Here is a 21,941-nt window from a genome sequence, read left to right as displayed (position 1 = left end):
TCCAGTGTAAGTGACCTCTATCTAAACAATACCTTGAGCAACATTGGCATCATAATCTAGAAATAGCTTAGAAGTCCAGGTAGAAAGGGCAGTTTGCTCAGTGATTTTTATTATCTATTATTACATTACAAAGAACTTAAATTGTTAAATACTTTAATAATAAAAAATTAATCAAAAAGTTGCAGCAAAGGAAACAACAGTGAAAAAGCAAACTACTGAATGGGAGAAAGTATCTGCATACCATAGATAAAGGGTTAATATCCAGAATATATAAAGGATTCCTACCTACAATGCAATAACAAAAAAAATTGCCCAATTGAAAAATAGGCAAAGGACTTGAATAGACATTTCTCCAAAGAAGATATGGATAGTAAGCATGTGAAAAGATGTTCAACATCACTAGTGATCAGGGAAATGGAAATGAAAACCACAATGAGATATCACTTCATATCCATTAGGATGGCTGCTATCAAAAAAAAAAGAAGAAGAAGGAATAAAAGGAAAGTAACAAGTGTTGGGGAGAATGTGGAAAAAAATGAAACCCTTGGAACACTGTTGGTAGGATTTTAAAATGGTGCAGTCACTCTGGAAAAAAGTATGGAGGTGCCTCAAAAAATCAAAAATAGAACTACCCTATGATCTAGCAATCCTACTTCTGGTATATACATAATAAAAGCCCTGGATCTCAAAAGATATTTGTACACCCATGTTCATTGCAACATTATTCATAGCCAGGATGTGGAAGCAAGCTAAATGTCCATCAGTGGATGGATGGATAAAGAAAATATGGTTTATATATAAAATGGAATATTATTCCACCTTTAAAAAGAAGGAAAACCTGTCATAGGTTACAGAACTTTGACAATATCATGCTTAGTAAAATAAACCAATCACAGTAAAGACAAATACTGTATAATTCCACTTATATGAAGTATCTAAGATAGTCGAACTCATAGGAAGAATGATGGTTGCCAGTGGTTTGGGGATGGAGGAAATGAGTCGTTCAATGGATACAGAGTTTCAGCAATGCAAGATGAAAAAGTTCTGGAGATCTGTTATATAACAATGTGTGTATAGTTAACAATACTGTACTGTACACTTAAAAATTATTAAAGGATACACTTACATGGTTTTTACCACAATTAAAAGTTATTCAAAAAGTATCAACTATCCTAATAGGTTGTGGTGAAATTGGACTCAAGGAAAGAGTATAATTTGTTTCCTTGAACAGTATCCTTTCATGAGAAATTTTTTCGGAAGCTTTGAGGTAAATCAAGTAAACGTGTACTTGCAGGGAAGCTGTGTGGGTGTTGAGAGGACTAGAAGTTGGTGGCCTCTGTGATTTACTGAGAAGAGGACAGGGTTTACTCATCATGAATGTCAGTCCCAAAGCAGGCTTGTCCACAAGCTTGGAAGCCCTCCAGGAGGCAGAGAGATGCTGATGACTGGATGTGGTCATTTCAGAGGCAATCCGGACACTCCCGAGAAAATGTCGTCCTTCCTCCCTCCTGTCCCCACACTTGAGACCTGGAATTTTAGCACTTTCATTTAGTTCCCTTAAAACAATTTTAAAAAGCTTTTTAACATTTTAAAAATGGTAAAAATAAACCCTTAAGAAATTTTTAGTCATTTTAGGGGTACTGATTGCCAGGACCCTTTCTTGTGTAGAGGAAGAACAACTGGATTGGTTTTGTGGAGTACCCAGAAACATTCACTCTGGCAGCCAGCTTTCTGTGTCTGAGGCCATTCCTTTAAGTAGCAAGCTCTCCAGTCTTTCCAGAAACTGGTAGGCAAGTATGTTTGGGTTGGTTTGCTCTACCCGTGAGGTTGGCTGGCTTTCCTGAAAGGGCAAAGGGAGTGAAAGACAATGGCCTAAAGTTACTCCCATATTTGCCGATGAGGTGAAAATACAATGCTAGCCTGGTAAAAACTGAAATAATCACATTTTCCTCCTTTTAGCCCTTCCTAGTATCTCGTTTTAGCCTTTTGTCGTGTGTGTGTATGTGTGTGTGTGTTTTGTTTTCAGTGTGCTGGCTCATTGGCTCATGTTTTAGAAATAATTGATTGTGAAATATTTATTTTGTTTTCTTTTCTGGCTAAGGACTTTATTTCAAACAAAAGTTAAAAATAAAAAAATTGAGAGCTATTTTCCTGGGTGTGGGGAAGAGATCAGGGCAAGGAGTTTACCTGTGGCTAGGCCAATACCCTCATACTAAACAGGTTGTGGTAATTCCCCAATGTCCCTCCTGGTCACTGATGGGGAACCTCAGCTAGTGCAGCTCTCTGTGCCAGAGCCCACCTACCAAGGGCAGCTTGGGCTAAGGGGCAGTCCCTGGGAGGGGCCCCAGGCAGCAGCATGGCCAAAGGCCAACCACAGGATCCAGTCTTAATCACTGAGAACCCACTTTTCTCCCCTTCCTGGGACCCAGAACAGATTAAGAAGCACCAGCAAGTCTGTACCCCCACGGCTGCCCCGCCCACCACTGCCAACTCTACAATTAACAATAATCCTTTGTATTTCTTGCCTTCCATTTCCCTTGGGTGGATGGTTGTTTGGGTGGGGTTTCCTGGTTTGGGGTTTCTTGTGCTAATCTCTATATTGTTTCAATTTTAGTATATATGCTGCCAAAGTGAGCACGTTTATAAAATATTTCAAATCTATAAAGAGGCAGACAGATGCAGTCTACTCACCACCAAGCTTAACAAAGAGAACATTATGAGTACAGTTGAAGCCCCTGTGTGAATATCCCCCAGCCCTCTTCTGCAGTAGTAACTGCTATCTGGAATTTAGTGTTTATCATTCCTAGGCAATTTTTATACCTTTATGATATGATAGGTGTATGTTTCAGCAATATATAGCATTGTTTTACATTTTGTGGTCTTATATTTTATGTAGTCTTCTGCAACCTGCTTTTCTCAATCTGCCTGTTTGCTTCTTACACTTCATTTGGAATATTTCTTCCAGTGTTACATTATTCTCAACACCAGTGTACAGTGTTACTGTGTAATAGTGTTTGGCTCCTAAAATACAATTAGAAATGGCTCAGATTGAAAAATTTTATATGTGTCAAATTAACATATAATATAGTGTGTTAACTGTTAAACATATTTGTTTTATTTCGGGTTATAATATAACTTACCCTCTCATGCTTTTTCCCTGCCCCTTCTCCCCAAATCATCAACAGTAGAGAAAGAAGAAGAAGAAAACATGTCAGGACACAAATGGTAAGTAATGTGTTGTCTTTTCTAAAGTGGGAGAGGCTAATGAAAGAGGAAGGTACATAGTATATGCTCAATAAATGTCGAATAGAAAAATCAAGAGTCACATTAGCAGTAAATAATCTGTTAGCCCCTATCCAATATGGGGTATAGTTAAGTTCAACATCCCTTATGAGTGAAATATGGAAACCAAATAATCAAACATATTATAAGTCCTTATGTAATATATATTCTCTAAGAAACTAATTTATATACAGCTTTTCTTCTGAAAATCTAATGGCTTTTCTTAGCACCAGTTTTTCAAATGTAATAAGCCAATATATATATATATTTTTAGCGCTATTTTATTTACAACTTATTAGTGTTATCAGGGAACTTGCTCTACAGCAGCTATAAAATAATGAGTGAACGCAAACTCAGACTCATTAATTTATAGCTGTGACTTTAACCTTCATGAACAGTCAGGAGGCAGTCATGGTCGGAAGATGCTGCTGCTGAATAAAATGTGGTAATCATGGCAGTGTTCAGCACTGTCATTTACATGCCTGTAGCACATCTCAGCAGCATGTTAAACTTCTTATAAATTCCGGGTCTGCCTCACACAGTGTTTCTGAACCCTTTGAACCCATGACCCACCAGGCAAGCAGATCTTTGTCATGTTTCATCTCTAATTCGTAGCATGAAAAAATGTGATGTATATTTTCATGTTTCAAATGTACAATTAATTATAATAAGGAATATATTGCTAATCCCTCCTCTCTCAGTAAAGAAGTAATCAGACCCAAGACCTCTGTAATATCAAATGTCAACCTTTAAGAGAATTTTTGCATGTCTTAAAATATAATGAATTTTAAAAGGTAATTAATAAATGGCTGAGGGATTTAGTTTCCCTGAGTATCCCCATTTGACAGCCATCTAACTAAGAGTTGTCAGACTCTTCTCGTAATTATTCCATCTTGCCTCATTAAGACAAAGGGGTGACTCCATCCTGTGAGCCTCATAATGGCTGTCACACCCTAGCAGCAGGCCACGGAAGTAGGTACTCACCCATCTAAGAGAGCCTGGAGAGCCCTGAGAAGTGGGCCCTTCCCCAAAGTCTGTCTCTCACTCTGCCACTTCATTGCTTGCTGCTGAAATGCAGGGGCTGTAGAGAACATGGAAATGAGCACTGGACTGGGGTTAAGTGGCCTGGATTTTAATTCGTGTGACTTTGGGCAGAATTCTTAAGCTTTTGAAACCTAAGATACCTCATTTGTTAAATGACAAAGGTGAGGGGTATTCACCAGATCTCTGAAGTCCCTTTGTTTTTTGTTTTTGGGTTTTTTTTCCAAAATGGAATTTTTTTTCTGTTCATCCATCTTTCACCAAAAATAAGTAAATAAATTAAAAATACAATACAAAGAAGTCCACCCTATTCCCCATTTCTAAAAATTCTATTTCCTTGAAATAACCAGTTTGGGAGGGTATATCCTTCCAGTCTTTTTATACACATATTATGTAGAGAGACTCTATCTTTTACATAAAAGTTATGTTTTTTCCACTTATTTTCCCTCAGTGAGCTCATAGTAAAACTTTTTTTTTTAATTAAAGTATAGCGGACACACAATGTTACGTTAGTTTCAGGTGTACAGCATAGTGATTTGACAAGTCTATACACATAAAAAAAAACTTTTAAATAATGCAGAAACTATGAAAGTCCCCCAAATCCTACTTCTCTAATGATAGCCTTTGTAAAGAAGTTATTTGAAACCCCTTCTGACTTTTTAAGAATAAATGTCGGGGGGGGGGGCGCCTGGGTGGCTCAGTCGTTAAGCATCTGCCTTCGGCTCAGGTCATGATCCCGGGATCCTGGGACCGAGCCCCGCATCAGGCTCCCTGATCAGTGGGGAGCCTGCTTCTCCCTCTCCCACTCCCCCTGCTTGTGTTCCCTCTCTTGCTGTGTCTGTCAAATAAATAAATAAAATCTTAAAAAAAAAAAAAAGGAATAAATGTCTGGTTTGAAAATTGTAAATGTTATCTGGAAGGAGAGTATAAATCATCAAGTTTCAAGGAACAGGTATTTTTAAATAGTGGTATAAAGCAACTTGTGTTTTAGGACTCAGGTCTGGCACATTTTGAGTGGTGATAGCGTGGAGTGAAAGAAGGCACATGTCTGCAGAGAGGAGAAACCAGGGGTCCTGTGTGGACATATGAAACAGGAACTCTAAGGGCACCTGGGTGGCTCAGTGGGTTAAGCGTCTGCCTTCGGCTCAGGTCATGATCCCAGGGTCCTGGGATCGAGCCCCACATCGGGCTCCCTGCTCAGCGGGGCGTCTGCTTCTCCCTCTGCCTCTGTTCCTCCCTCCCTCCTGCTTTTGTGCTCGCTCTCTCTCTCAAATAAAACCTTAAAAAAAAAACAAAAAAAAACAGGGACTCTAGACCAGAGGAGGGCGTAGACAACATGGGGAGGGGTGGAGCACTAATGGCAACATTTCTGTCAATATCTGAGGTGTTGTGGTCTTTTACAGAAATTCTATTTCATTCTCAATTTTTTTCTAATTTCTTTCTTACATACTTTTTTTAAAAAAAGATTTTATTTATTTATTTGAGAGAAAGAAAGCATGCACAGGGGCAGAGGGAGAGAGAGAGGGAGAAGCAGACTCCCCGATGAGCTGGGAGCCGGATGCGGGACTCGATCCCAGGACCCTGGGATCATGACCTGAGCTGAAGGCAGACGCTTAATGACTGAGCCACCCAGGCGCCCCAAGAATTTAAGGTTTTAATATCAGAAATCATTAACAGATTTTTCAAAAAAACATTTTGTTAAATTTCATTTGACTGTGGTTTAAGACTATTTAACATGAGATTTGCATTTTAACAAATTTTTAAGTGTATACTACGGTATTATTAACTACAGGTGCAGTGTTGTACAGCAGATCTCTAGAATTTACTCACTGTGCATCATTGAGACCTTACACCCCTTCATTAAGAGTTTCCCATTTCCCTCTCACCCCATCCAGCCTCTGGTAACCACTATTCTACTCTCTGATTCTGAGTTTGACTGTTTTAGGTACTTCTAGGACAGAGTTTAAACGTGCTATTTTTCACCGCCTTATCTCTACTTTTCTGCTGTCACTTCAGTGTTGGCCATAACACTGGAGTGGAGAGAACCTAGGTGTCCAGCTTTTTCCCTGACTCACTGGGCTTCTTGAGCCAGACACCCTGCCTGCTTAGGCCTCACTTTCTCTACTTGGAAAAGGAGTATGTCCAACATGCTGAGAGCTAAACTCTTCAAGGTTTAGTTTCTTGATTTCCTGCAAAAGCTTCTTGATTTCCTCACTAACTTTTAAGGTTTCAGAGTATATTAGAGTTGGTTAATTTTTTTGGTGTAATAATCACACAAGAAAGTATGTTTATGGCGGCGCCTAGGTGGCTCAGTTGTTAAGCATCTGCCTTCAGCTCAGATCATGATCCTAGAGTCCTGGCATCGAGCCCCACACCAGACTCCCTGCTCAGGAGGGAATCTGTTTCTCCCTCTGCTGCTTGCCCCTGCTCATACTCTCTCTCTCAGTCAAATGAATAAATAAATCTTAAAAAAAAAAAAAAAAAAGTATGTTTATGAATGTTGTGTAATATAATGTTTAGATAAATTTGTTAACACTAAAATAGCTTCATTTTTATGAAAGTCATGAATAAAATACTTCTTTAAATGTGTTTTTTTAGCAGTTATCCCTGGGACTTACAGGATCGATATACTCAAGATAAGTCAGTAGTAAATAAGATGCAGCAGAAGTATTGGGAAACGAAGCAGGCCTTTATTAAAGCCACAGGGAAGAAGGAAGATGAGCATGTCGTTGCCTCTGATGCAGACCTGGATGCCAAGCTGGAGGTGAGCTGTTCTTATTCTCAGTCCCAGCACAGCCCCCTCACTAGGGTCACAGTCCTAGAGTGTACAGACTTGGACAAGCTTAGTTGTGCTTTATATTTGAAAACATGCTGCAAACAACTAGTTCATGAGGAAAAAAATCTAAGATGAGGTAAATTCAATCCGAGCATGTTTTTGAAAACCTACAAATTCTCGTGTAACTACCAGCATGCCTCAGTTAATTTGTTTTTCAAGCACCTTAATGCATTGCATGTGGTAAACTCAATAAATGTTTGTTGTTTGTTGAAAAAAATTAATGCAACCAAAGAGCCACTGCACATGATATCAACACTAGGGTCAGGCTAATGCTTACATTTTAAAAAAAGAGGAAAGGACAACAAAAGATCCTGGAAATTAGAGTCTCATAAACTTGGTATTGAACCCTGAAAAATTCTAGAATGAATTAACTGAGCAGATATTTAGTTAGACTAGTTAATAATACAGTAAGCTGAATTCCTATCTGGTTGATTCCCAAATACTAACATAACTGGTAGAAGGCCCACTAATCCCCTGTCTTGCAGGACATTCTGCCAGTACTTTAGATTAAAATTTAAAAAGCATACTCATCACTTCCATGAGAAATACTGTTACATGACCTGATAAGAATTCAAAATGATCTCTAAATTTAACATATCAGATAAAGTTAATGAGCTTGAACACATGATTACAGTAAAAAGCTCAGGGTTTCAAAAAAACTTTCTGAGAAGGGTGCCCAGGATGGTAGAAACCATGGTTATACTGGAACAGAGAGGTTTAAGGGAGCTATATTAGCTGTTGATTGCATAGAAAGGCCTGTCATTTGGATGAAGGATAATTCATCCTATGCATCTGGAGGGAGAACCAGACCCAGGGTCCCTATTCATAGTGTGTACATCTCATGTGTTTATGTGTTTGTCTGCCCTCCCTCCACTAAGAGATCCATATCAGCCTTATTCACCATAATACCATCAGCAGACACACAGTACCCATTCAGTAAATAGTAACTGAATCAGTGTACATGTTAATACAATTAATGTTCATTCCCAACCCTTTCCCCTGCCAATGGAATTGTTCAAATTGAAGCTGGGTTTCATAGAGATGTTCTAATGGAGATGGCTACAGGGAGAAACATGGCACCAGGAGGCATCGGTTCTGATTTTAGTGTTCTTTATACAATTGAAATGATTATACGTCGCATATGCTTTTCATGTCTCGTACCTTTATTTTTTTTTCAACAATGTAGCAAATACAGGCATTATTCAGAAAGGAATTTAACATGTAATTATTACTTCATTACACACAATACAGTAATTTTATATTTATGCTTAGGCTCTTGCAGCATTTTTACTGAGCCAACTGTACTTTAATCAAAATAGCCGCTGTCCTAGGCACATAATATCTAAAGTAATTAGCTGTGACTGGTAATGTTACATGGGTGAGGTTTCTGTTGCAGAAATGTTTAAACTTGTGTTGATGCTTATGGAGAGCATGGATTTCATCCATAAAACATGTAAAAGACATGCAAAGCATTTTGATGTGTTCTTACCCTAAGTTATCCACAAAAGGCTAGCTTATGAAACAAGAGCTTTTGTTTTGCTAGCACAGGGCAAGTTTCTGTGCCAAGTTATAATGATGGTCAGATTCTACTATAATCTGTTGGGAAGTTAATATAGAAACGTTGCACTAAGTTTAACTATGTGTCAAAATTGGTTGTTAATAAAATCGTTCTCTCAAAAACAGCTCTTAAGTACAAGAACAGACAAAGCTAACCTGTGATGACAGGCAGGTCTTTTAGGAGGGGCCATAGCAGAGTCGCCGGTCAGTGGTTTCTTAGTTCGGGTGTGGTTGCAAGAGTGTATGCAGTTACAGACCTGTAGAACAGAACATTCCAGAGGTGTGCATTTTATTGCCTTTCATTTACACCTCAGTTTTTTAAAAATGAACAGTGACAACAGAACAGCTCCTGAACATACTTTGTGAACTCCCTTGATCCTATATTCAGGAATTGCTATGTGTTGGTGGTTTGTGACCCATAATCCTGATGTCAAGCATTTGTTAAGGAAGAAATTCAGACTGCTGATTTTCTGTTTCTGTTCTGTTTTTTTTCTTTCTCTTTTCTAAACAGGTAGAAAATACAGAGTAATGAAATGAGATTTAGCAAAATTTATATTCTTCATGACCAAATTTTATTGTATTAAGCATTTCTGGGAATGGTTTTTAATATTTCAAGTATATATGCATACATCTATTTTTATTAGATAATTGGTCATATTTATTATGAAACAGATCATCTGTTTTAACTCAAATAGTGAAGTGCTTCATCACCATGGCCAATAAGCTAAAAGAGAGAGAGAGGGAAAGCCTTACTCTGCCTCATTAGGTGGCTCTTCAGAGGCAGAAGGTTTGCCAGGTTTTCTAACTGCTACCAGCTGTGGTCTCTGGGCTGGTGGACAGAAGGTGGAGAAAGTGTGAAATGTCTGATCTTCTCTTGAGCTTGTCTGGGTTTTTGAAGCAAAGTTAAAATCTAGTTCAATTCTTCTCAGTATAGCCCACCTTCTTTTCCCGTACTTTCTTCTGTTACGGCCTTGGCATTGTATTAGGTTTCTTCTCTGTATATCTTATGAAATCAATGGGAAAATAAGGAGTGATAAGGGCTGCTAGCTAAACTCCATTTTACCAGATGTCTTCTAAATGGAACATTCAAATGATTGATTTTTGTTTGCTCTTTATAGAATTGTTTAAGCATGCCATAAAATGGATTACAATCACAAAATAAGCGAATGTCGTGTTTTAAATATGATTCTTAATTGAGGGATCTTACATTTAAAAAAAAAGACAGCAGGGGCGCCTGGGTGGCTCAGTTGGTTAAGCGACTGCCTTCGGCTCAGGTCATGATTCTGGAGTCCCGGGATCGAGTCCCGCATCGGGCTCCCTGCTCAGCGGGGGGTCTGCTTCTCCCTCTGACCCTCTTCCCTCTCGTGCTCTCTGTCTCTCATTCTCTCTCTCTCAAATAAATAAATAAAATCTTAAAAAAAAAAAAAGACAGCAAATGGTAAAAGAAATAAATTATGAATGAATATTGGGTCTCTGGTTTACCAAATCTTCTAATTGGGCCCTTCATTTAGGATTTCTGTTTTTCAGTTCTTATTTCAATAATCTGGAGGAAATCAGTGTTCTGCACATCTTAATTTAGATCACAGAAATGATGAATTCCAATAAATATAGATAAATAGGAGCATACTTAAAGACTTTGGTCACAGTTCCTGCACTGAACACCACATAACACCAAGCATACTTAGGCTTGTGATCTTGTTGTTAGTGGGCAAATAAAACACTGTGGTTATGTTCTGATAATAATTTTTTATTTCACTATCTGTTATAATTTAGCATTTTGTTTGTATTTTTATTATAGCTGTTTCATTCAATTCAGAGAACCTGTTTGGACTTGTCTAAAGCAATCGTACTCTATCAAAAGAGAATATGTTGTAAGTATGCCCTAAGTATGAATATTGATCAGATAAACAGTAAGAAATAGGATATTTTGCTTTAATATATCACTTCATATGTTTAGAAAGTAAGACAAGGAAATTACTATTTAGGAGTGTCTGTCTTTGCTCTCTCTTTTTTAAAGATTTTATTTATTTATTTGACAGAGAGAGGGAACACAAGCAGGGGAAGTGGGAAGGGGAGAAGCAGGCTTCCCACTGAGCAGGGAGTCTGATGGGGGGCTCAATCCCAGGACCCTGGGATCATGACCTGAGCTGAAGGCAGACGCTTAATGACTGAGCCACCCAGGCGCCCCTGTCTTTGCTATTTAATTGGTGGGGAGGAGGGTCTCTAATAATTTTATCAGAAATCCTTTACATAGGTTGTTTATCATTCAATGCAAGTAACTGTAAAAAGAACTTTATATTGGGCCTCCTGTGGGTAAGTACAGGCCATTTATTTTCCTAATTATAAAAAAGTTTTCTCAGTTTTATGTGTGGGTTTTCTAAAATTTTGGGTTGTTTTTATTTGATTGCCTTGGCTCTCATATCCAGTTTTGTTCCTCTTAAAATGGAGAGAGAAAGCACAAACGGGTAATTTATTAACTGTATTTTGTTGACAGCACTTCTTCATGAGCATTTTTTAAGTTGGATATTGGGTTATTGGGGAACAAGATTCTGCCTAAAAGTTATTACCAACAGTTATCTCTAAAATGCTAAATATCAAGTTGTGTGTTAGTATGTTTTAAATTTTCCTTTTGTAGGTGATTTAATAGTATAATTTCTGTATTTCTGAGCAGGAATATAGGAAATTTTTTTGTTTCTGACTGCTGCTACACCTCTTTCCAATAATCACAAAGTAACAATTTGTAATTTTCCTTCATTAGTTTTTGTTAAGACTATTGTGGGGAAGTACAAAGTGCTAGGACTTAGAGGCAGAATTTCATAAATTTTCTATGTTACTGTTTACTAAGTGTTTGAGATAAGACTTGTCCAGGGCTATAACTCCATAGTCTTGAGTTCTGAGGAAATCAAGATACATGACACATACCCCCACCATTTCTCTGTCCCACATCTAGTTAGTCTTAAATGGTAGTCCATTTTGTCTCCTGAACAGGTTTCAGAGTCTTCCTCTCTCCCTCTCTACTGTCACTGCCTTAGTTCATGCCACTACCATCACTCTCTTACTTGATTTGCTATATCAGCTTCCTGAATGATCTCCCTGCACCCTGCCCTCCCACCCCCAGCCCACTGTCTACACCACAAAGAGCTCCCAGTGATCTAAGCTAGGACAATTTGAAAAACAAAATAAATAACAATAGTATCGGATTATAACCCATGAAGTAAAGTAAATATCCATTAAGTCAGTGTGGAAATAGACAAACAGGGAAGAAGAAACTCTTTCTTATAAAATAACTCTGGTTAAAAAATATAGAAAGAATGAGGGAACCATAAAATCTCCATTAGGCAAATACCACAGTAAGAATTGTAGCAGGCAAGGTTCACTGGAAGATGGCACAATCAGTGAACGAAAGTTTGAGGAGAAACTGGGTATTTGCATAGCATCATGTATTTCCCTCCAAGATTTTAAATAATTACGAAAGGAGGAAATCATAATTTTACTGGGGAGTAACTCTGTAGACACCACCTGAATTAAGTGATCGAGATTGACATCACTAGTGATAATGTGTGTTGGTATCATGTGGTCCTGATATCATCACTTAAGAAGGCCACTTCACCTCTGTGGTTTCCCTCCCCAAAATCTGTCACCCCAGTCTAATTGTGAGAAATAAGACAAACCCAAATTGAGGGACATTCTGCACAATACCTAACCAGTACTCTTAAAGGGCACAAAGGTCATGAAAGACAGGACAGGCTGAGAAACTGTCACAGATTGAAGGAGACTAAGGAATCCTGACAACTTAACGTCGGATCCTGCATTCGATCTTAGAAGAAAAGGGACATTAATGAGAAAACTGATAAAATTCAAATAAGGTTATGGTTTAGTTAAGTGTACTATACCAATGTTAATTTCCTAGTTTTGATAACTGTACCATGGTTATGTAAGATGCTAATGTTAGGGGAAGCTGAAGAAGGGTATACAGAACTGTATTCTATTTACAGTTTTTCTATAAGCTTAAAATTATTGCAAAATAAAAAGGTTTAAAAAAGTACATTGGATCATGTTGCTTCTCTGCTGTAAAGTTTCAAATAGAACCTAAGGTGAGATCCAGACTTCCATACCATAGTCTATAAATTCCTACATGATCTGGCCCAGCTTGCATCTCCAGCCACTTTTGCCCTTACCCACCATGTCACCTGAGGCCTTTTGCGCTCACTGTTTCTTCTGTCTGGAATGTCACTGGCCTAATCATCTCGAGAGTGACCCCTTCTTGACATTTAGAGCCCAGCTTAATGGTCACCTGCTCAGAGAGGCTTTTCCTGACCACCCAGCCCAACGCATCTTCTCTCACTCCCCTTCTTTTATTGCTCTATCTGGTATTTTTCTTTTTGTGTTTTGTGTTTGTGATGACAGATTTTTTATTTTCTGTCTTCTGTTACAGAAACAAAAGCTCCATAAAAACAGGGACCTTGTGTGTCTTGTCCATCTTTATATTTCCAGTGGTAAGAACAGTGCCTAGTACATATTAGATCATCCATAAATCTGTGCTCAGTGAATTAATGCTGCCAAGCTAATTGGTTTTATAGTTCTTTAGTTCCCTTTTTAGGATACATCTGAAAATCTAATCAGCAATTAAAAATGAATAGGGTTTTTTTTTTGGTGTGTCTGAATTCTTAAGTCCCAGTTAATTTAGACCTTTTAAGTGGAAACTGGCAAGTCATCTGATACCTGTGTTGCACCTGAATTTTAAACTTCTATAAATTAATTTCAGTATTTGAATTTTAAAGTTAAAATTAAGGAATGAACATCCCTTCTCGGAAAATGACAGTCATCACTTAGTAACCCAAGCTGGAGTCTGATGAGGCTGAGATGTTTTCCACCTCTCTCTGAGTAACACTGCCAATTAATTAGAGTCCAGCTCTTAAAAGGAAACCTGTTTCCCACCCCAAGTTTAATACTCAGGTGCATAAAATAACAAAAATAATTTTTCAAATGCTTCAACTTACTTGGGCTTATTTAGGAAAGAGTACATTTCACCAACTATATAATCATTTAGGTACAATGAATTGGTTTCTTCGTAGCCTTAAGCTAAATATGTTCATTTGTATGTGACTTGAGACTTCAAGGTAAAAAAGGTGACAGTAGTCTCATGCTATTATGAACAAAAATGTGAAATTGCTCTCCATAGGGACATATTCATTGTGGAATTGAGTGAGTCCTATATCAGTAAGTAGAAAGAAGTTACAGAAGGTATTAAAAACAACAAAACTTATAATTATAGTTTTTTTTAAATCTACATAGAATCATGGCATAAATATCAAATAAGCATTTAAAATGAAATAAAGTGGGATAGGAGGTGGTGGGGGAAAATAGTATATGAGGATAATGAGGCAAAAATTATAGTTAATTTAATTTTACAAGCACTTAACAGTGCCCTGAATGCCCAGCTTGGGGAATCCAGAGTTGGATGAGGTCCCTGTCCTGAGAAAGTTAGAGTCTCATGGGATAGACAGACACATACCCAACCATGAACACCCTAATATCAGATGCCGAGAGTGCGCTGCTATCCAGAGAAATGGGGATCAACTAATTCACAGCCTTTGAGCTTTGAGTAGTGAACTTGATTCTTGAGGGACAGAGAGAAAGGAGAGTAGTCATTTATTTCTCAGGAAGAATGGATTCCAAAAGATTCATCCTCTGCAATGTTTAGTGTGAGCTACAGTCACAAATTAATAAGGAAGCAGTAGCAAGTATAACCTTCACCTTTGGATTTGTGGTTCCTGGCTTATGCTCTCATTGGAGAGGTTATGTCAGGAATGGGATGCATTCTGAAGGAATTGTGGATTGTTTATGAAAAGGGACAAGAATCCTAGTAGCATTTAAAAAGCATTTTTAGAGACACATGATGTGTAAATGCATAAATACAGAAATGTGAAATAAGAATAGTGTTCAGAGTAAGTCCATAGAAATGCTGTATTTAGAAAAGAAAACATTTAGGAAACTCAGTGTCACTCTTTGCTCAGCTGTTGGTAAATGTGGATTGGGGACCAGTGGCTGTGTAAGAGCCCACTGTTCCATTGTTTGAAGACACACAGTTTTATAAATCAGCCCCAGTGTAGAGAAAGAGAGTGTTTTGCTATTAAAAATATTGATGCTATGATTATCTTTCCATATGCAGCTTTGTGCCCATTTCACTAATTCCTTGGAATGTACTCCTAACAGTAGAAGTGCACTGTTAAAAGATACATAGAATTCTGTAACATTTCATGTTTACTGCCAAATGAATCTGCAGAAAGCATGTACCAGTCACTAGCTTACCAACAGGGCCATCTCAGGTTGTCTTTAGAAATAAAGCCAAGTTTAGGCATGACCAATTCACGGTTCCAGCTCTGCATTTTTTTTTAAATTTTTTTGAAAATTTATTTATTTGACAGCCAAAGAGAGAACACAAGCAGGGGGAGTGGGAGAGGGAGAAGCAGGCTTCCCGCTGAGTAGGGAGCCCGATATGGGGCTTGATCCCAGGACCTGAGATCATGACCTGAGCTGAAGGCAGACGCTTAACGGACTGAGCCACCGCCCCCAGCTCTGCATTTAAAAAACCCATGAAGGCATAGGGTACCTGGGAGACTCAGTCACTTAAGCTTCCAACTCTTGATCTCAGCTCAGGTCTTGATCTCAGGGTCATGAGTTCAAGCCCCATGTTGGGCTCCATGCTGGATGTGATGCCTACCTAAAAAATAAACCCATGAAGACATTAAGCTGATTACCCCCCACCCTCAATCCCTACTCCCACTTCAAACCAAAAACCCACATCATGAATAAGGTATTGGAATTGCTTTATTATCAAGTAGAATGTAACTCAGAAAGCAGAGATCAAAAAGTCAGCGAGAGAGAATAAGCAGAGGAAACTGGCTCTGTATTATAGGCAGCCACAAAAGATTCCCACAGTCATAATCGACAAACCCAACTTTTTTATTTCAGCTTGAAACAGCACATTATCGGCTCGCTTTTCAGTGCAGAGGTCATTTTCTGGTTCTGATTACAGGGCGCCAAACACACTGACAGATGTACTCAAGTGAATTTGATCTTTCCTTTTGTAAATGGAGGGACAGCATGAAAGTTAAATGGTGGGAGGGGGGGAGCTTACCTTGTAGCTTGCCACGTGGATTTAATTTCATCCCGTCTTTGCCTCTAAAAGAGCGAGGACCGTGTGGTGTCTCTCTCCGCTCTGTAATAAAAATGCTTATTGTTCATGGCTCCTTTTGGTCTTTTCTTCATCAGTCTTGTCTCAAGAAGAAAACGAACTGGGAAAATTTCTCCGATCCCAAGGCTTCCAAGATAAAACCAGAGCAGGAAAGATGATGCAAGCAACAGGAAAGGCTCTCTGCTTTTCTTCCCAGCAAAGGTGTGTGGCCTTCACTGGGGCTCCATTTGGGGGGTCGGCAAAGAATCTGGGATCCACCCAGCCATGGAGGGGACTCTCCTGTTGTTCTCTAGAAGGCTCTTGCCTGAGACTGAGGAGCTACTCTGTTCTCAGTTATTAGTCTGTTCTTAACTCTCTGATTAAGATAACATGTATGATTTATTTTCCTCCCAGTAATTTTTAAGTTTTTTGGGTTTTTTTCCATATTTCTTCTGGTCTGTAGGGAGCATGTTATGTACCAATCACTGTGAGTGCTGCCTAGGCTTATGTTTGACCTTTAGCACTGCTAATAGCATTCAGTCTGGTCCCCTACCAGCAACTGATTAAAGCAGTAGCCTAATGAGACCAGGTGGAAGGGTTCCTTCTCTGCTCTCTGTGGGCCAATTAACTTTGGAGAGGTGGTGTTCACGATGCCCTGAACTATTCTGCTCAGACCCTGGACCAGCAACATCAGCAGCATCCCCTAGAAGCCTTTTAGAAATGCAGAATCTAGGCCCCATCCCACAACTGCTGAATCCAAATCTGCATCTTAATGAGATCCCTGGTTGATTTCGATGAACATTTAAAAGTTTGAGAAGCTCTGGTAGAGAGGAAATTGTGGCAGATGAGTGACATTTTTTTTTAACACTCTCATGACTCATTTTTATGGTTGGTGTAGAATAAGCAAGAGCCCCTGCACATAGTTGCATTTTGTGCCTGAGAAAAGTAACACTCCTTCTCTACTCCTCCCCACCTCAATAACAAACTAGCCCAAAAATGTCACTCACTAATATTAGGCAAGATTATACCTAAATAAGGCGTTGTAGGTAGTTTCCAAAAATGTTCAGGCTACAAAAATTTCACTTAAATTGTTCAACATTTTCTTCTCCTAATTTCTCTTTCTTTCCTTCCCTGTGGACCAAGAGCAGACATCAGCCTGTTACACAGGTGTTCCTATGAAATCCTGAGAAAGCTGGAGTAGCAGAAAGAGACCAACTGTGTCAGTTTCCCAGGGTCCCACTCCTGGGTGTGTTGGTTCTGCCTAATAACATTTGGACCCCAACTTTGTGGACAGTGCCAACTTTCACAGTTGAACAATACCATTTCCAATAGTTCTGTATCCATTTCCCAGGAAAAGTGTTGCTTATGATTTTTAATTGTACCTTTTAGGGGTGCCTGGGTGGCTCAGTCATTAGGCATCTGCCTTCAACTCAGGTCATGATCCCAGGGTCCTAGGATCCAGCCCTGCACTGGGCTCTGTGCTCCGTGGGAAGCCTGCTTCTCCCTCTCCCACTCCTCCCGCTTGTGTTCCCTCTCTTGGTGTGTCTCGGTCAAATAGGGAAATACAATCTTTAAAAAAAAAAAAATTGTACCTTTTAATCTAATCGTTTTTCCTTGTAAAAAATACGCATTGTTTCAGAGAAAATTAAAATGCAGACAAATCAAAAGAAAATTAAAAAGCAATTAAAATTTTACTAATAGAGATGACCCACTTTTAACCCCTTGATGGATATTTTCTATGCATATGTACTTACCCCACCCTCACCGAGATAATTGGTTCTCAGTCTTTCAAAGAGTAAATTCTCATATGTTAAACATATAATTATCACTAATTTCAGTGGGAAAAATTCTTATACCTACCAGTATGCCAAAACTTACATCCGTTTATGGGAAACAAAGCCAAATCCCTGAAAACAATCACTACAAGAGGTACCATTACTGATCCCATAATTATTTTATAATATGACTCTCTAGCTACACCCTTTCAGAGTTGGGTACCAAATTATCTCCCAGAGCACACATAGGGTACCTTGAGTTTATATAACCTAACCTTTGGTTACAAGCAAAAACAGAAATCGACAAAAACAATGCAAATGATACTTCAAAGCATCACTATAAACTAGCAAAGTGCACTATATCCATAATTTAATGCAGCTTGGACAACTTTAAAATTTGGAAGGTGACCTGCTGCAAGATGGCTCTGGTTTCATACCACTCAGCTGCTGACCAAGCACATGACATCCCAGCCAGTCCTCCTAACATAAAGACAGTACAGGATGACCTAAAACTCTCACGAAGTTAAATTTTCAGATCTTGAATGGATGTAATTTGGGATATGCCAGAATATGTTTTTAATATAAACAGCATCATGCCATACAGTTTTTGTATAGTAGTGCTTACTGATCATTTAGCAAATTGATTTTTTGATCAAATAACCGTAACACATTTTGCTTCTATGTATACATTTTTAAAAACATCTATACCATAGTATTCCAGGGCATCCACGATGCATTTAACCTGAGCCCTTCTGTCTATTACTTAGGTCGCTTCCACATTTTCCTACTAAAGGATAAATGTCTTTGGAGTAGACCTGTAGATACTTTATTAATCTTTCCCTTTGTGTAGATCTTCATCCATGAAAATGTGCAGCAGTCTTCCACTGAAGCTTGATATTTCTGGTTATTGCATTTTTCCTTGGTCTAGATGCAGTCCCTGGTACCACCAGGAAACAGGTTTTCACCTTTCTAATCTTATATGAAGCAAGTTACAGAAAAAAATTAGGTGATTTTATATGCTTTTTTCTTTTCTTCAAGATCTTAACATCTGTCATCATGTCATTACCTCTTCAGAGGTTTCTTTCTAACTTTACAATAGTCAAAGAAATCGAGAATATTTTATTCACAAGATACTTTTTCAGCCAGTTTAGGGAAATTGGTAAGATCCAAGGGAAAAGAAAGAGGAGTCCAGAAATGAACAGGATCCTTAGGGGGACAGCTGAGGGCTGTTTCTCTCTTTAAATAGAAGTCCCCAGTTTAAAAACCTTCACAGCAGAATTTGTTTTACTGACTTATTTGATAGTCATTGCTACAACTGTGCATTCAATTTGATGAAAGGTGAGTATTAAATTTAATCCAATGGCGATAAAGCACAAGCTTACTTTATGGCACCATAATATGTCTAAAACCACCTGCAACACTTACGTAGGATGATGTGAGCAAACTTTTTAGAGAATGCTGACTATTTAAAAGCAGTGTTTTACAGAAAAGAGGAAAACAGGAGAAAACAGTAAAAGGGTTTTTTTTTCCTTAAACAGTTTATTGCCCCCATCTATAATCTGATAGTACTGTTGGAACTGCCAAGCACTGACTTCAGCTCACTAACATTACTGTTCTCTTCAGCTTCATAAGTTTGCCTTTAAATTGAAATGTAATTACTCATTTTCATGTTTTGAACTTATGTGCTGCAATCTCATGGAGACAACTGTATTTTAAGAGTGTAGGTCATGTGACATTATTCATTTTGGGTAGGGAAGAAGCGGTATTTCCCTTCCCTGCAAAATAAATATTTCATCCAAAGTTTGATAAGCCTCAAACATTTTTTTCTTGCTAAATAATGTATGTTAAAGCTAACATTATAATTATTTTATATCCACCTTGTATAATATACATTCACTTATGGTATAGGATCCTCAAGTTTTGTTTCTCTATAAGGATCTATCATATACCCTATCTGTGCCTAACATGTAGATCCACAGTGCTTCTCTCCCTTCCTAGACCATTTAAAAATGCTTCTGGGGCGCCTGGGTGGCTCAGTCGTTAAGCGTCTGCCTTCGGCTCAGGTCACGATCCCAGGGTCCTGGGATCGAGTCCCACATCGGGTTCCCTCCTCGGCGGGAAGCCTGCTCTCCCTCTCCCACTCCCACTGTTTGTGTTCCTGCTCTCGCTATCTCTGTCTCTGTCAAATAAATAAATAAAATCTTTAAAAAAAAAAATGCTTCTGTTTGGGCCACCTGGGTGGCTCAGTCAGTTAAGTGTCCGACTCTTGATTTTGGCTCAGGTCATGGTCTCATGGTCATGAGATTGAGCCCCATGTCAGGCTCCACACTCAGCACAGAGTCTGCTTGAGATTCTTGCTATCCCCCCCCCCCCCCCCCCCGGCTCGTGTACTCTCTCTCCCCTGTCTCTAAAATAGGTAAAATCTTTTTTTAAAAATGCTTCTATTCATGCTCCATTCTCTGTGACTGTTGGAGCACGCAGCAGATTGCCCTGGCATTTGGAGAGTAATCCAAAATGACCTAGCAGGGGAGACCCTAATCATGCACAAGTCCATCCCTCCTCAAAGGGCCAGGCTTCAGAGGAGCAGAGACAGGGATGTCAAGAATAGAAATGGGAAATGATTGTGCGTTGACCTTTCTCCATTAACACAGGATTGGTTCCAGCTCCAGACAGATACTCTTTGCTCAGGCATGAGACTATCCCCAACAATACTGTTGGAAATACTTCCCAGTGGTCCAGTTAAATAACAGTAATCTAAGGGATCAGTACATGGCTAATCTGGTTGACTCCTCAGTTCATCTATTTCAATCAAATATTTCTGCAGCATTGTCTATATTCCGGGCACTCTTCTAGGCTCAGGAATTTAAGATTGGTAAACTGTCAAGGATGCAAACTGCTGGCCTGCTTGGTTTCAAGATTATGGCTTTATCCCCTTGTCTAGGTTGGCCTTGAGAAATCCTTTGTGTCGATTTCACCAAGAAGTGGAGACTTTTCGGCACCGGGCCATCTCAGACACTTGGCTGACGGTGAATCGCATGGAGCAGTGCCGGACTGAATACAGAGGGGCATTATTATGGATGAAGGATGTGTCACAGGAGCTTGATCCAGACCTCTACAAGCAAATGGAGAAGTTCAGGAAGGTAGGAGATTTTATGAAGGTTACCAAGAGGGGTACCTGCTGGAAGGTAATGAGGTGTGATTTGAATCACTCTAGTGAAGAAGACATAACTCAAAAGCACCAAGGATGCAATTAATCATTGCCAGTGTCTTTTTATGTGACAGAATACCAATTAATGTGATATATAATTCTCTAAGGGTAAGATAGAAGAGACAGCTGGAAATTGCTGGGATTTAGTAACTGGTTCTAATTGAAGTCGGATTTTCATATAATGTACACTTTTTGTAAGGTTGTCACTTTAAAATGCTTTTTCATGCATAACTAAAGATCAAGATTAGATCAAATGAAACTGGAAAGTGAGGACAGGCTATTGGAGAATCTTTTTTAATTGCTAATGAATTTTAACATTAATAGAATAATACTCCTTTGTTTTGTGAAGTGGTTGAGAAGTGGTGGGGTTTGGTTGGGGATTAACTAATGTTCCATCTGCAGTAGACCTCTTCATAAATTTGAATAGTTAGCTGAGAAGATGGGTATGCTCTTAAATTTCCCTGAAATAACTGGTGAGCAGCAGAGGAACAATGTTCCCTTGGTTTTTTAATTATCTTGTGTCAATTTAGCTGTTTGGGTATTTGGCCATACAAGGATATATCCCACCACTAGGTGGCAGTCATACACTGAGTATTTATGAAAATGCAGCGACTGTTGTGTACAATCTTGGTAGTTCTTTGTTTGGTTGATCTGGCTGTATTTCAGGGTGTGAAGGAAAAAAAATCAAGCAAATGTCAGGTTTGACATAATATTGTGTCAATTATCTTACTCATTTCAAATGATCCGTTTGTAATTAGTGATGTTGCTTAAAATCCCTAGATTTCTTTTTAGGTACATCATGTGGAGTTGTGAATGGGAAACCCTGCTAGTGCATAGGAGGTGAAGCGTGTGGGATGGGGGAAAGAGGGGACCTTCTGTTGCTTAAGAATAGGGTCACCAATTCTTGACCTACTATTAGATTGATGCATATTCTTTTAAAAGCCAAATCTTATTTTCATTTGTAATTTGGAGTCCCTCTCTATGAAGGAAATCAGAATTTATTTTATTTCTGATTGTAGATAACCTTAATGTGGTAGCAGTATCTAAATTCTTAGCAAGGCAGAT

General features: G+C 38.8%; 1 protein-coding gene across 5 annotated transcripts in view; it reads left to right on the top strand.

Annotated features, from left to right (window-relative positions):
• The window catches only part of ICA1 (islet cell autoantigen 1), a 135,223-nt gene that overhangs the window by 4,031 nt on the left and 109,251 nt on the right, over positions 1 to 21,941 (top strand). For 4 of the 5 annotated variants that reach the window (XM_044919901.1, XM_044919900.1, XM_044919899.1 and 1 more), the window contains exons 1-5: positions 3,209 to 3,225; positions 6,925 to 7,087; positions 10,515 to 10,587; positions 15,992 to 16,115; positions 20,610 to 20,808. In XM_044919901.1, coding sequence (XP_044775836.1) covers positions 3,209 to 3,225; positions 6,925 to 7,087; positions 10,515 to 10,587; positions 15,992 to 16,115; positions 20,610 to 20,808 — 576 coding nt within the window. Of the gene's footprint in view, positions 1 to 3,185; positions 3,226 to 6,921; positions 7,088 to 10,514; positions 10,588 to 15,991; positions 16,116 to 20,609; positions 20,809 to 21,941 lie in introns of those variants that run through there. The other variant, XM_021689561.2, reaches the window with a different exon arrangement.

This window comes from Neomonachus schauinslandi, chromosome 12 (assembly GCF_002201575.2).
Source record: "Neomonachus schauinslandi chromosome 12, ASM220157v2, whole genome shotgun sequence".
Lineage (NCBI taxonomy): Eukaryota > Metazoa > Chordata > Mammalia > Carnivora > Phocidae > Neomonachus > Neomonachus schauinslandi.
The sequence above is the reverse complement of the archived record's forward strand: the minus strand, read 5'-3'. Positions and strand labels throughout refer to the sequence as shown.